Source organism: Micropterus salmoides, unplaced genomic scaffold, assembly GCF_014851395.1.
Source record: "Micropterus salmoides isolate LMB-PRFRI ecotype aquatic unplaced genomic scaffold, ASM1485139v1 Ms_hic_scaffold_6, whole genome shotgun sequence".
NCBI classification, from domain to species: Eukaryota; Metazoa; Chordata; class Actinopteri; order Centrarchiformes; family Centrarchidae; genus Micropterus; species Micropterus salmoides.
Genome location: NW_024044348.1, coordinates 14,925,246 through 14,941,596, shown reverse-complemented (window position 1 = coordinate 14,941,596; position 16,351 = coordinate 14,925,246). Strand labels below are relative to the sequence as shown.

At 40.7% G+C, this 16,351-nt stretch overlaps 1 protein-coding gene across 2 annotated transcripts in view; it reads left to right on the top strand.

The window, feature by feature from the left end:
* pcdh17 (protocadherin 17) overlaps positions 1-12,594 on the top strand; it is a 61,759-nt gene extending 49,165 nt beyond the window's left edge. For both annotated transcript variants that reach the window (XM_038701641.1, XM_038701640.1), the window contains exon 5: positions 7,766-12,594. In XM_038701641.1, the coding sequence (XP_038557569.1) occupies positions 7,766-8,463 (698 nt within the window). In that variant the 3' untranslated portion in view covers positions 8,464-12,594. The remainder of the gene's footprint in view (positions 1-7,765) is intronic.
* The last annotated feature ends 3,757 nt before the right edge of the window (positions 12,595-16,351 follow it).

Here is a 16,351-nt window from a genome sequence, read left to right as displayed (position 1 = left end):
TGTCTGTTTATGTAACACGCTTTCACCGCCGGTGAGCTAGCAACGCTCCCGTGCAAGTCCTTGTGGCTGCGCTGGGAATGCAGAGTTACAGTACACTTCTGCATTGCCCAGTTTCACTTTCCATTGCCAGTGGAAGCGGACCATTATGGCCGTGCGGACTCGGCGGTCAGGCTAGCGAAGTGGACGCCCGGGCCTCACCCACCCTCTCACTCGGTTCTGACCGGGAGAGCGGCATGGGCCGTGGGGCGAACCGTTAGCTTAGCGTCGGTGAGTGCAGGTAGCTGGGTTGGTGGTGGGGAATTAGCACTTCTAAGAATGTAATGTGTTTCTAATAAACAGTTTAACATTCACAAGCATCACCACAGTGTACACACAAGTAGCACATGTTTGAACAGTGGCTTCTTGAACACAAGGCCGCAGGGCGAACTCTTAGCCTCACCCCAGAAGTTAACGTTAGCTCTTTGATGAGAAAAGTTAACTTAGCTCTTTGAGGAATTTAATAAACATGTTTTACTCAAAAAATGGTTTCCACATTCTCAAAAGCCTTACCATAGTTTTACACAAGCAGCACATGTAAAACAGTGGCCTCTTGAACACCAGACGGGGGATTGTGGCAGCTTCAGCAGGCTTCTCTCCCTCCATAACAGTCACTTGGCCAGTCACTCCCTTCCACAGACGCAGGTCGGCTGGCGGAGGGAAGGGGGGGCCTGGACTCGTCCGGGCAGGACATGGGTCACCTCGCCTGGGTGCAAAGATAATTTTCTAGTAGTGGCGACTCCATCCGTGGAGGTGGTGAATTAAGTGAGCAGTTCGCCATTTGCTGAAGAAAAAAGGATGCTGAGGCAGTAGGGACACTGCTATTTTTACGTCACGCACGTATCAGTAGCGACGTCCTATTGGTCGGCTATGTGCACGATAAAATTTCAGTGGGCAAGTGCGTGCGTGTGATTGGAGGAGGGAGTATCCATAGAGTCCAGTAGAGTGCGGTGCCTGTATGAGATAGAACTGTGTGCGCACACACACACACACACACACACACACACACACACATTAAAGGAGACTTATTAGGCTTCTTATATTTTCTGTCTTATATAAAATGCTGGTTTTAAAGAGACAGGAGCATCTACTGCTTGTTTAAGAGATAGGCTGAAATGAGAGATTGCATGAAGTTTAGCAATCCAGTTTAGCATTAGCCTTCAACAGCCAGCATTCACACCGCAATTTCTCCAGGAATTGCACTGTCTAGTTCTGATTTGCCATTTTTTTCTCTGTTGTATACACCAAAACAACGGTTTCCTGCTAATACTATTATATTGCAACCTCTTGAAATAATGTTGACAAAACAGACTGGCCAACTGTAGAGAACAACCTGTTTTTCCGGGACAGCTCAGTTTTAGAATTATAACAATATCATATGCAGTAACACACTTGAGTAATGTTCTCATTTCCACCACGACAATGCCGTGTATGGAGAAAGAAATATAAACTAACTTGCTCCATATCTGAAGTAATGCGAAATATCAAATTTCGATTTCTTTGGGTCTGTGTCGTGATAAAGCCAAATTCACAACAGAATAAATAACAGAGGGAGTTTCATAAGATAACAGACACAAATTGAAAAGTGGCAACTGTAAGTTACAGTGAATACCATATTTATTGAAAATAGGAGATATATAAGACAAATCAGCCCTGTAGTCTACCGTGTAAACTGATTTCTTAGAAAACAAAATGTGGAATATCTGAAGCACGCTCTGTTGTTAAGTAGACTAGCAACGTGAGAAGTCATAAGATATTTACTAAACATTAGGCTCAGTCAGAGTGGGGACTCTTTCATCTGTGCAGTTCAAATATTTAGTCACCCTGATTGGCTGAGGACGTGGGATGGATCAGCTGGGCTACAGAGCAGTAGGCGAGGAGATTAAAAACACAATAACACACGCACATGCACACACAAACACACACACACTGTGAGCTCCCTCAGGTGAACAGGTGCAGTCATGGTCTGTCACAGATGCTCTGCGCAATTCGTCAGCTGCCATTCCTCCTGTCCACCTTGGGTGGGTTGGGGGATATTTACCACAACACAACCTCAACGCACAAACACACTCGCACATTATCTCGGATCATTCTCCATCCTCATAGGCTACTTTGGTAGCTCATAAAGCTGTCTAATGGCTACCCAGGTGTGCATGATGGTAAAATGATTCACCACCACTAAGATGGAAGCTAAACTGTTGTGTTTGTAGGTTTTTACTTGCACCATTTTTGAACTTAGGGAACACCCTGAGTTTGTCCTGTGTTAAGCTTGCTGCTGATGCTGCTTTGTTAGCCATAGCCTGTGTGTACAGCCCTCTCTTGGTTCCTCCCTCCCTCCCTGGGAAGCAGTGTGTGACAGAGGGACATTAATCACAGGGCTGGGTAATAAAGCGAGGAGGGATGGGCATGTAGGGCCAGTGGGGCAGGCGTCTGGAGGGAGAAAAGGGTGTTTAGGGAAATCACACCATGCTTTATGACACACACTGATACACACAAGCACACTTTTATACTCACAGGTTTAGGTGCACATCCGTCACGCACCATACTGAAAGCTTCCACCCTGAAAATTTGAAATATTAAATCGAGGAGAGGAGAAAAACAACTCTTTCTAGGAGTGGAGACCGGTTACTTTTTGTTACTGTTGAGGTAGAGCCCTGTACCATTTTGCACCAATATATGTGATTTTACTTGGCCCATGGCCCTCATTAATCAAGTGTTAATTTGGTAAAATACTTTTTCTGGAAGGAAAACAGAGAGGCATTGTGTTAATAATTTTGAAAGAGATGAAGGGCATTTTATGGCTCAGCAGAAGAAATACCTTCGCTTTTGCTGTGATGCTGAGATGGCTGCGGGAGGTTTTCATGATACCTATAATAAATGTTGCTGTTTGTATATGATTACTAACTGAATGACAGCAGAACACACAATTTAATAGTCCAGTGGGTTTAACTGTATTAAGCTTTTTCCCCCTTTCAGACTTTCTTTCTGACCCCTTTGGGTTATTGGAGGTTTTTAATATCAACCTCATTCAATCTTGACATTTTACACTGGACACTGGGTTGTGAATCATATCAAATGGAGTGTGTGTGTGTGGTGGGTGGGTGAGTGTGTGTGGGTGTATAGGGCCTACTGTATGTCCATATGGATATACACAACCATCCTCAATTCTTTGTTGTGTACTTTCTGTTGCATCTGCACTCGCATGGTTATCCTCAACGAGTATTAGGAAAGGGTAGGCTGAAAAATGAGATACTAATAATAGTTTCCTGTTCTTGTAAATCCCCCCACAACTACACAACAAAGGCTTAGTGGTCTAGATCAGAAAGCAAAGAGGACAGCATTTTTTTCTGAAAAAAAAGAAAAAACATTACTCTTAAAGTTATTAAGAATTCATTCAATCATTTCTTTATCCTTTTATTGTGTACTTTTGTCATAGATGAATTGCAAGTCTATCTCAGCTGTTTTTTGGTTAGAAATATCAAGTCATAGGCATAAAGTAAATCATACAATGCGCATTCACTGTCACGCACACGGAAAGACACATACATGTACAGGCATATAGTACATATGCAATCTCAATACACACTAGATGTAGCGCTCTGTTGATTTGTCTTCTTCTGTTTTGAATACGTCAGTCATTAAACACAATGTTTAAGATGCTCTACTATGCTTTTAAATGGAATTCATTATTGAAATGATTAATTCCAATTATTCCTAATTTCTTCTGCAAGAACTGATCCTAAGAATTCCCCCGTCGCTTGCATAGGGACTTTTTACATTTCAGATAAGGCACCTCATTGGTTCAGCAAAGTAATTAACAAATCCTTCATTCTTCTATCTTTCACTTGCCTATATCACCCTGGGTGCTTTTAGGAGGCACTGCCATGTCTGATGACAAATAACGCAGTGAACCAGGATCATTTACTTCTTCTCCCTCTTTTTGCAGTGCAAAGGCTTGTTTGACACCGTGTGGCCTTTTGCTATTGCGCAAAGATTTCTCAGAGCAGCTTTTCTACTTTTATATCTGTTTCATGTGCTCTTAGCAGTAAAGATAACTGGCAGCTACATAGCTATCCTATCTAACTCATTGTTACCCTGTCTTGCTATTCTGCCCTAAAGCAAGGCAATTAACCCTGCCAGAGGTAGTAAGATAGCTCTGGCTGCTCGCTGTTAGAAAAGCATCCACAAATACAAAAGAGTGTGTGGAGTTAATTAAACTTTTTTGTTGGCAATAGAGGTGTAATAAATATTTGATTTCAATCAGGGATTCAGGTCAAGTGTCCATAATAAGCCTTCAAAGATACAAACATCAACTGTGCCTGCCTCATGACAATTCAATCAGAGATTCAGTGACACTTTCCTTCCCACTTCCTCTCTTCTTTTCTTTCTGATGTTCAAGATGTTTTAGTCACAGAGTTATCTAAAATTCTTGCAAATCATATATATATGCATTATTGAATTGTCCCCTTGTGGTTCTGTTATAAGATGTACTGGCTATTTTCAAGGCTTGTATGTAAAATGCATGGACACTTTTTTCTTTAGCCATTCAAAATCAGTGCCCAAGATTGCAAACTTGATAAGAGTGAACACTGACAGATAAAAAATACTGCTTGTTGTAAACATAGATTGATATCTTGAGGTACAAGCTATCTTCTGGTTTTGATTTTACAACAAATACTTAGACTTTCAGTGAAAAATGGAAGCAGTGATCTTGCAAAAAAGAAAGATCTACTAACAGGATATCAACACAAAACATAATTGAGTGGACAGTATAAGCAGGTGTAAAGTGATGGAGAAATAGCAAAGCTAACATGTTAATATGATCCTTTTTCTTAATGATTTACTGTATATTCAAAAATAATGAATAAAGCCAATTATTAGTGTGTTTTATCACTGTACCATATCAAATCGTTGACTGAGAGATGAATCCAATTGTGACAAATGATTGCATGTTCCAGTGTATCCATCAGTGTAATTTATCTTGGACCATACACAGCGCTGAGAGAGAAACTGCAAGGGGGGTGAGTACGCCCCCAAATCATTGCAGGCAAATGTGTGATTGGTGAAGGCTTCGATTGCCCATCCCAGAGAGCTGGTGGAGCAGATAGAGAGAGAGGGAGATGAATGTCACCCTTGCTCTCATATGTCATATCGTTAGCCATAGATATGAGGAGAACGCCTCAAGGTTGAACGTGCAGCTGAGACATGAATAATCTATCAGAGATTTCCTCCAACTAAATAGAGGGAAATATGTCTCCATGGATTATTTATGCTTTAATATACACACAGTGAATGGACAATCACCTCTGAGAGCATGAAGACATTGTAGGGGCCAAGTTAATTGTGTGTGTCTGGAATGCACACAAAGGCAGTAGTTGTCTAGCTGCTAAGGCTGGTTACACGTAGGCTTGGTGATGGATAACAGCAATAGCGTGTTCAGGTTGGAAAGTGTCTTCAGGTTTGTTTTCTGTACTGTATGTACAAGCTAAATGACCAAATCGCCAATCTTTGTGCTTTTGACATGTTGTTAATAATTTCTTACTCAAGTCACTCTTGCAGAAATACAGGCACACCTAGACGAATGTTTCTCAGTGTGCGCAGATGCATTCACTCACCCCCACACCATTTAAATGTAGTCCATCTCAAACTGGTCTGGCCTCTGCTTTCCAGCTCACCGTATTTCCTCTCCAGATGACTGCCTCGACATGGGAAATGTCAGCCTCTCTTTGCCAGCGCTGTTTGGCTTCTTCAGACATTTGTGAAGTGTTAAGCTCATCTCTACAGCTTAGGAGGGCAGTCTCTGGGGAATCAAGGCTGGTGACCCGCAACACAGCAAAGACCGCCCAGCCAAGTGCACTCAAGCACATCCACTCTGCTCTGCTCATTTGCATCAACAAAATGATTGTGTGTGTTAGTCCCAAGTTTGTGGTCTTTGAAGCAACAGTTTCTCTATACTGTAAAGGTCCATGCGTTGCATAATGGAATTAATGGGATGGCTTTACAGTGCCTAACAGTAATGTTGTCTTCTTACATTTAGAGAACATTTTCAATCCCTTAATTAACATGTCCCTCAAAATGTCACCTACTGACTTTGATTTAAACTTCAATCCACAATCGGCCTGTTACACGAGGCTAAATTAAACTGATTTACTGTGTGGTTTTGGTACCACACGCAATAAGCAAGGACCAAGATACATCATGAGCAATCAAGGTTTAAATCATTAACATTCAGCAGTGGAGGTGAAAGGTGACAAGAAGAAGTTTTCTGTGAATTATAAAAGTATGGAATTGCTAAGTCTGTGAATATGTTTTAGTTCAGATATCTGCTATACAATGGGCTATACAAACATCAATAATGCAGAAATTAAGGTCCTATGAACAGACTTGCCTAATTCCTCTTAACAAAGAAAGCTGCCTCAGTTCTGTTGCAGTTAGTTTTGTTCCAAAAAGTATATTTTAGCAAACAAGCAAGTGTTATTGTCTTATTGCTATAATTGCTGTATTGCTATAAGAAATTATAAGTGTGGTGTTTGTCTGCAGTGTTTGGCTCCACAAACAGGCAGAGATGCATCCCATACTGTATCTCAACACCAATATGCAAATTTCCCTGAGCTGCTGTATTTGTTTAGAAGCCTGTGTAAGCAACCTTTGGATTTTACTGGAGAGCAGTGTTAAATGCTAGTTTGTTATTGCATTTTTTGTACCTGTACCATGTCAAGGTTACACTTTCAGTTGGTTACATAATGATTGACGTGATACATGATACACAATCACTGTTGATGTCTTTTCATCAGAGTTTGTTGTAACTGACCACTTAAAATATATTACACTGTCTGATGTGTGGATGTTGATGAGAAACAAGGAACTAGTTGTACCAATTCCATTCATATAGTCTCAAGTGTTAGGATCCTGTCTGTCTGTGTGACTTCTCTGGGTTTCATCCCACCCGGCCAATGGAAAAATTCCATTTATGGGACAACAGATGCTCAGTTTTTTTTCCTCTATTTTTCACTTCACGCCCAAGAGGAGGAGGAAAAAAATGCGCTCCTCTTTTTATTTTATTATTATTTTTTTAAACCAAGTTCTGGATCTGTTTGACACAGGCATGAGCACTCCCATAATCAGCCAGAGTGTGCATCTTTCTGAATAGAGATGAAAGAGGGGAACACACACTCACACTTGCGCTACACACATGCGCGCACACACAACAACAAGGAGCACACAAATAAACAGGCACAAACACACAGGGAAGAAGCACAAGCCATTTGGCACAGTCTCTCAGTCTAGGGAGGGCTTCAAAGCCCACTGACATGAATTTATGATAACGGCACTATGCCTTTGCCAAACCTCAACTGTTGTTGTTTTTCTCTCGCTCCCTCCCCATCTCTTCTGTATGCTGTGCCATCCCCTTGATCAGAGCTTTGGAAAATGCTAGCAGGTGTCCCCCAGTCCCTTAGAAAGGTGTGTGTGTGTGTGTGTGTGTGTGTGTGTTACATGTGTGTTTGGAACAGGGCATCCTTAGCTGGCTCTTACTCTTTTTACATAATTTCATTAGCCTTGGCTCTACTTCCCTAACTTTGGGCTCCAACTCTTTGTACAGTTCAGTTTTATAATAGTACTATGATTCTATTACCCTCTCCCTGTGTGGTTTTACATTATTCTATGCACAATACTGACACAAGTATCCCTTTCTTCTCTATCCATCCCCTCCCTTTCATTCTGTCTGCAGATGAGGATTGTGTGAATTGTACGGAGGAGTGCCGAGTGCTGGGTCATTCTGACCGCTGCTGGATGCCCCAGTTCCCCGCTGGAGGAAACCAGGCAGAGGGCGTTGACTACCGCAACAATATGTTTGTGCCAGCAGGGATGGAGACTGTGCCTGAGACAGAGACCTATGAGACTGTCAATCCCAACGGCAAGAAGACATTCTGTACTTTTGGAAAAGAGAGGCGTGACCACACCATCCTGGTGGCCAATGTCAAGCCCTACTTGAAGGTGAAACGTGCCCTCAGTCCACTGCTCCAAGAGGTACCCTCAGCCTCGAGCAGTCCTACCAAGGGCTGCTCCACCATGTCTCCATGCTCTTCAGTCAAAAGCCCAGCTGACGGGGCTGAAGGCAAACCTCCTCCTGCTACCTGCTCTGGCCACTATGGGCCTCCTGATGGTCAGTACCTGTCACCAACCAAACAATCCAGGGATCAGGGGGTCTACCCACCATTGCCTCCCTCAGATCCAGTGGCCAAGGTGCTCGCAGAGGCCCGCTCCAGGATCAGCCAAGAGGCAACAGTTGAAATGGAGTGTGTCCTGGAGCAGGTGGATCCCGACGCGAACCGTGACAGAATGGACGCTGACCAGGTGGTGAGGGACATCGACAAATTATTGCAGGACTGCAGAGGAAGTGAGGCCACTGGCACACTCAGGAAGTGACTAAAAGGACGGCAAAACAAAAATAAGTAGGGAGGTAGAGAGAGGAATAGAACGCTATTCCAAAAACTCTCATGCCAAAACTGTCACCAAAACACATCAAAAAGGTTAAATTGCTCTTATGATAGGAGCTCTTTTCACTGTATTTGTTGTTGAAAAGTACCGACACTGGACGGACAAAAGCGCATTTATTACTGTAATTTGGCACCAGTTTTGGTGTTAAGATCCCTACCAACGAAAATGAACTGGGTAACAAACATCTGAATTCTGCTGAATTTATAAACTCTTTTTGTTTTGGATTCTTAAGCAAACTGCAGAGGCTTATGTCTCTGGCACCTCGCAAGCTATTATCTAAGTGCCCACCAGCTCATAAGTGTGTTGTTCATGGTCTCTCGTGAAATCCTACATATCTAAGTATGTGTAGGTGGATTTCTGTTATGTGTGATGGCCATAGAAACTGAATGAAAAAGGACTACTTATGGTCAGACACGACAATCGATGCAGAATCAGAGAAACAAATACTAATCTGGACAGTGAAAGATGGAAACACACAAAACAACCTTATCTTTTCTGACTTTAATATAGGTGTTTAACGTGTGATGGATACGGTGTGTGAACATAAGGAGATTGTTTAATCAGGGGTGTGCTCACAGGGGTTAGTTATGGACTCGTATTTGGAGGAGCTTAAATGCTACGCTGAAGGAGAATTATTAACAGTGTAACCATGTTTCACCTGTCATTTGTAGCCACATGTGTAAGTTGTGTCTGTCTCACGCCTCTATTTAAACATTCATGTTGCTGACTGGTGTAGTTGCACGCACCAGTTTTTACACATGTGCTCTACTCTTTGCGCATACACATGCTGACACACACATGCGCTGATGCCCCTACATACACACAAACACAAACACACACACACACTAATGCTTACACACAACTGGCCATCTGTGTAATTGTCTTATACATGAACATCATCAGCTTTCAGTCCCTTGTGTACAGTGAATTATCATGTGTGTGACTATGCCTAAAGGCAATCACAAGTTGTATAAAACGGGACATTTTTCCTCAACTGTGAAAAAATTATATCTATATGATTATATAGATGATTATATGTATGAATCCATGTATAGTGTCCAAATATTAACAAAATATTTATACATTTTATAAGAAAAAAAGAAATGAGGAATCTCAGCAAAAAGTGTCCTCGAGTTAAGGGAAAGTGTGGGGTATTAACTCAAAGAACTGCAAAGGACACTGCCATTGTTTCGAAGACAAATATCCAAAAATATAAACAAACAAGAAAATGTCCCTTCACATTATCACTATACATAATATCATTATATGTATAAATGTATCCAATTTAGATGTGTTTACATCAAAAAACTGACATTTTTTATTGATTTTACTGCAATTTCTGTGCATTTGAGCCAAATTGTTATGTGTACAAAAGCTATATTGTGTATTTTATTAAATTAATATATAGTTGTGTTGCAATATACATGGGCTTATATTGTATTTGGCAAAAGTTGCCTTAGTAGCTGTCGAACTCTGTGAGTTTGCTTTAGTTTGGGTTTTTGTTGGTGTTTTTTTTCCTCTCTATTCTGCATCTTTGCAGGCTAGCTTCAGTGCTTTTGAGATGTCGCCTCTTTTTACCCTGAGATCCAGCTGGATCAAATACAATAACTGTTGAAAGCTTAATGAGCCAGCTGATCTAGAATACAATTCAAACCAACAACAAAAAGCAACAACCACAAGATAACAGTTTGAATATTTTTACTGAGCAGATTTTTACAGGGCAGCTATTTTCTTTAACAATAACGAGTATGCGTATTTTGTGTTCGTTATGTTTTTACTTTCTTTCCAAAAAAGAAACCTGCCATATGGAAAGTGGAGTGGTTTCCTTGGTGATCATAAAACTGCCTTACTGTCTCTGCGGAGAGCTTGTTGTATCTGTGGAGCTTGTGACTGCTTATAAAGCCCTGGTCCACCAGAATGTGCATTTTCTATAAAGGACCAAAAGAGGTTCTTTTTCAGCAGTCTGTGTTGTTTATGTATGTACTCCTCCTCAATACATGTTAGAATTATCATACTTTGCAGAGAAACTTGACATCTGAAATTCTATTTAAAGTTACTTTGATGTCTTAGCTGATTAGGTACACGGTTTATATAACCGAGTGTCTTCACATTCAGGCTTTCTTAAAAAAAAAAAGATACAGACATTTATTTTTGAAAATTTTGGCACATTTCGGCCACTCTCTGAAATAAAAATGGGGGGTTCTTTTTCTAATATTCTCTGACAGTAAAATAAGCAGAACAGTAGACTATTAGACTAGAGGTGGTCTGGAAAATACGACCACAGTCACCAAATCTATGTGAGATGCAGCCATGAGAGTGAACAGTGACTTACATTCATATGGATACTGGTGTGTTTACTGTAAAGTGTATCTGAGCTGAGTTGGAATCTTGACAGCAGATATAACACATTCTATCCCACAGACATGTCACATCTGAGTATTTTGATCTTTCTGTTCTTGCATCATTTTCTTAATTCAGATACATGTTTGGCCATTCTCCTGTCATTCTGCTATTCTGCTGTATATTTTGCCTACTTGCTTATGTTTTTCTTACTTCACTATCCATTTGCTTACTTTTCTCCACTTCAGCTGTTTGCTTTCTTGCCTCTGAGGAGCAAAGCAACTGTTAGCTTTTCTCCTCTCTTTCGTCTGTAAAGTATTTGGTTTCGGCTTACCCTTACTCTTTTCCTGGGAGATGGCAGAGGCTGTTTTTAGAGAGGGCTTGGAAGATTTGACGGAGGAGGAAAATATTTACGGTTATTTTTAAATGAGATTTTTTTGTTATCTCTCTCAAATATCTGGATATATCAAGCAGGTCTGACATTCACATCATACAAACAGTACAAACTGTTAAAATGTGCTGTTCAAAGTGCGCATTGCAACTGTGATCCTAACAAAAATGTGTGCATGCATACACCTAGACACTCACACACAAACACCCGGGCACTTCAGCAGCATACTGCCTTACATTTAAATGTATTTCCCCTTACAGGTAAAGTGAAGGCTGAAAGAGAGGGCGAAACACTACCCAGACAAATGGGACACTTCCTCATATGTCACGGTTTATTTTGTTTTTTATCTCACTGTGCTCAGTCTTCATGCTGGATCAAGCATTCTCTACTCTCTGTGTGTCTGTGTGTGTGTGTGTGTGTGTGTGTGTGTGTGTGTGTGCACGCTTGATTTTCATGCCCTCATTGTTTGACAAAACAATTAATTTTCTTCCTCATTTAATTTCTGTTACCTGTGTACTATAGATTTAATTCCAACTCAAATCAAGCCTCTATTGCTGTGGTCTCTTTTATTTGGGCATTAATTAAAACAAAATGCAGAGGTCGCACAAGGACTCTTTTACTCAGTCTGGCTGCCATAAACAGTCACTGTCACAGTTCAGGCACATTTAAAGTACTGTCCCCTCTAATGGTGTTCCCCTGGCCTGGCCATTGTCTCTACACTCACCAACTGTTGGCAGGAAATGAGCTGGGACCAGTGGATGGAAGGTACTCTTTAAAGCCATGGCCCCTCTCTCAGGCTATTTGCTGTCTAATAGAGCGGATGCTGCTGCTGAGGTCAACGCATAGTTGGGGATTGAGCATAATGTAAGGCCTCTCATTATTGTCTAATTATACACTGTTGGCATCATACACTCTTGGCAGTGCATTACTCAAATCTAGAGTGGGTTATTTTTGCCCACTTAAGACTGTTGGTTTTACCAAGTGATTAGGACAGGGCCTTGTTGAATGTGGCTGACCGCCTCTGGTCTCTGACTCACACTGATGCAGGTGCACACAGACTCAGACAGTCACTGCTTCACACACACATAGAGACAACATGCCATTTTGGTTAGTTAAAACAAGCACCCAATGTTTGTCAGTCTCGTCCCCTCACCCCCAAGCCCACACTGATAGCATAGGGCTCCACGCTACAATGGGCAACTGGTGAAAAGACCAGACATTCATTTGTATGGATTATTTCAACTGCTATTGTCTAAAGGCTGTGTTCATTGTGATCTATCTGGAAAAAAAAGATGAAAAGATAAAATAAAAAAGCAATTACTAATAAACATTTGCTCTTGTCCTTGTATGAGTTGGTTGAGGAATGGCTAGTCATGGGTTTGATTTAATTCTCTCTCTCTCTCTCTCTCTCTCTCTCTCTCTCTCTCTCTCTCTCTCTCTCTCTCTTCTCCCAAGAGATAACCTTGCACACCCAATATTTTTTTTCCCTCAAGCATCTACACAACCAATTTTGCCTTGTCAAGTGCACAGTGCCAGTGTACTTTGGAAATGATAAAAATGGTATTTTATCAATTGTGTTCTTTGGTTTAAAATGCACATATGCATGCACCTCGTACCGAAGCTTACACACACATACACACACACACACTTGCTTTGGGCAAATTATTCTTAATTCATTACATTAGTTCACATTTTCGCCACATAAAAGATTACTGCTCATGCTCTGTTTTTTTTCTAATTGCTAGAAGGCATATAAATTGGTGCTTGAAATTGTGTGTACTAATGCTTCAGATAAGATGTTGCACTCCACCCTTCAGCTAGAATCGTATTCAGAGGCCAATTTGAAGTCTCTTCAACACTGGCCTGTGGTTAGAGATATATGCATGCTTCCCATTTGCTCAGTCAAATCTGGTTTTCTTGATTTGTAATTAATGGCTATTAGGTGTTAGATGCTCAGAGTGGAACATACATTGGCAATGGCAGATGTGACCTCCCTCGTGGTGTTTATTTCCCCAAGAAGAATTGTAAACAAACTTTTGAGAGCTGACTGGTGTTTAAAGTATTAGTGCTTTGAAATGTGTTTTAATGTCCTTTTTCAGTGTTTCCCAATACAAAATGACAGACCATGGAAGCTAATGATGCACCATCACATTTGTCTCAGGAAACTATTGCATCATCACAGTTTAACAGCTGGCGTATGGTTCTATGATTTTGTGACTGCATCAATTGGCATACTGCTGTCAAAGGATTAAAGTAATTTCCTAGTCCCTCTAAATGCTCATTCAAGACTATCACATCATAATTGCACAAAGACTTTCCATAACCTGCCAGTGGATATTCTCTTGGTGCTGATGATATTAAATATTACAAAACTTAAAAATAAATTAATAAAATATAAAACAAAAATAAATTTGATGGATAGCTCATGCCTGTAGTATTTGTAGATCCATCTTAATACACCTGGATTCTTATAAATAATTGGTAATATTAGTGCTTTATGTGTACAGAAATTCATTGCCAAAAATAACTCATTCAAAAACATCAAGATGAATTATTTGTGAAATTATTTATCATTTGAAGAGAACTTAATTAAATTCATGTTGACCACTGAGGGAATATTATACTGGATTTGCAGACCATTGATATGCACCGAGGATTTTTTTCTGTTTGTATCTAACTAGTCGCCTCAAGGCAGATATTAATTAAAAAGATAGCAGAGGTACACTGTTAAAAACAAGACTGCAGCAGGTGTATTCAGCGATGTCTCATAAGGCCCAGTAGGCAGTTTTCTTTAAACCTGCAGCATACCTTCAAGAAAATAACAGCCTGTCATCTCGTACGTGCCAATCACCTTCAGTCACAGTCTCTCAGAACTTTACAGAACACACAATGTGTTATAGAAAACTGAAATATTATAGAGGATTTTTTTTCTGTCAAATATAATGTTACAATGTCAGATGTTCATACTAAATGTGGCCAAAGCTTTTTAAAAATGAGGTAAATGTATGTAAAAGTAATCCATGTGAAGGCAAGAAGGTCGTGGGTTCAAACCCCGGTTGCCCCGGCCTTTCTGTGTGGAGTTTGCATGTTCTCCCCGTTTCTGCGTGGGTTCTCTCCGGGTGCTCCGGACTAGGTTAATTGGTGACCCTAAATTGTCCTTAAGTGTGAGCGTGAGTGGTTGTTCGTCTGTGTGTGGCCCTATGATGGACTGGCGACCTGTCCAGGGTGTACCCCACCTTTCGCCTGATGCCAGCGACCCTGTATGCAGGATAAGCGGTTGACAATGGATGGATGGTAATCCATGTGAGCAAAAATTCCTAGCTGACATGATCTGCTCATCCACAAAGTCAGTCTATCTCAGTATTTGACCACTCTGCTCGTAGTGCTTTCTCTCACTAAAACAAAATGTGGTGACACATGTGGCTATGCGAGACTACCCTGCTCAAATTTTTGGAGGTTGTTTGAGATTTTTGGCAAGAAAGTTATGTTTTGGTTGTGAAGAAAAGTTAGTTAGTTTCTTGATGGACTGATGGCTTTACTTGCCGCTAACCTTCGGTTCAATAACATTTGGAAAGTCGAGAAGAACAACACGATTGAATCATTTTATTCCCATTCAAGTTAGTGGAGGGCTAAACTGGAAGTTAGCTGCCCGTGTGGAAGTCGAACATATCTGACACATCCACCAAGCGAGAGAAAACGTGCTTCAAAGCCCGTTGTATACTGTTTTGAAAAAGCATGTCGTTAACCAGGAAATGGTGCACACGTTTCCAGATTGAACGTGCTACAGTTCTCCTTCTACGTCCATGGTTACAGCAGCTCACAAACCCCTCGGCTGGCTTCCGGAAGTTGGCCAATCAAAAGAAAGTGGGCTTTTAGGGAGAGTGGGCTTAAAGAGACAGGAACTAAAACTGCTTATTTCAGACAGAGGATGAACTAAAGGGCAGCATAAAGGGCCTTTATAAGATAAATAAGGATTTTTTGAACAGTGAATCATGTAAGCTACTCAAGTGGAATTGCAGAATGGAAATGTAGAGCTGGAGATAAGCATAATAGGTCCCCTATAATGGTATGGAAGAGTAAGTGGTATGTAAAAAGCAAGTATTTAATGTGACCAAAACACAACCTGAACTAAATAATAATAAATAAATATGTAGATTTCATGTAGGTATATTCCATACATAGAGCAATAAAATTTGCATACACTTTTGATGGTTACCTTACTCTAACATTCATTTAGTTGTTCAGTCTTAGGCAAATTGAGTTCGAGATTTCAGAGTACACTAGACAGGAAAGTCATATTTCTGCATTTTAATCAAGGTCTTTGGTCTAAATAACTGTGCTAATGGGATATAATCAAGCACTTTTCTGTATTGAGCTGGCTAAAAGGGCAAATGGAGAGAAGATCTTTTCAACATGAAGAAGAGAAGGTATTCATCATATTCGAGTTAAAGGACAAGGGTTCTCTTCATTTGTGGTAGCGTTCGAGAAGGTAGGCAAATTAAAAAACGTGCATGTGTGTGCCTGACTGTGTGAAAGGAAGAGTGTTTGTGTGGTTGCGTTAAAGACACGTGAGAGATACTGAGGCTGGAAATATGAATGTCTTACAGGAGAGTCAGGAAGAGTCATGCATAGCGACTTTGATTTGGTGCAACTGGGTGTTAAGAGAATAACTTTTCATCAAACAGAAGAAGAAATGATGGCACACACAATCCGGCATACAACGCCACTTGCCTAAATAACAATGCATGACACTATGAATGTGCCATGGTGATAAGAGTTTTGTGACACTCTGTGTAAATGTGCATCCAGACTCTATTGAAATTCTTCAGCCTCCCTCAGCCTGTATCCACTGGAAACTGTATGTTTGTATGTCATCAAAAGCATATAGACATTTTTTAAACAGATGCATGAATACAAAATGAAGACACAAACGCAACAATTAACATGTGTTCATCACATTGAGACATTCAACAAACTTGTTAAACTCAAGCCCACCTTCCAAGTCACCTCGAAGAGAAGCAGTGTGTTAAGTGCTGAAGTGTTTTTCACTGGAAGCAGAATGAAAGGAGTGAAATAATGGCTCTA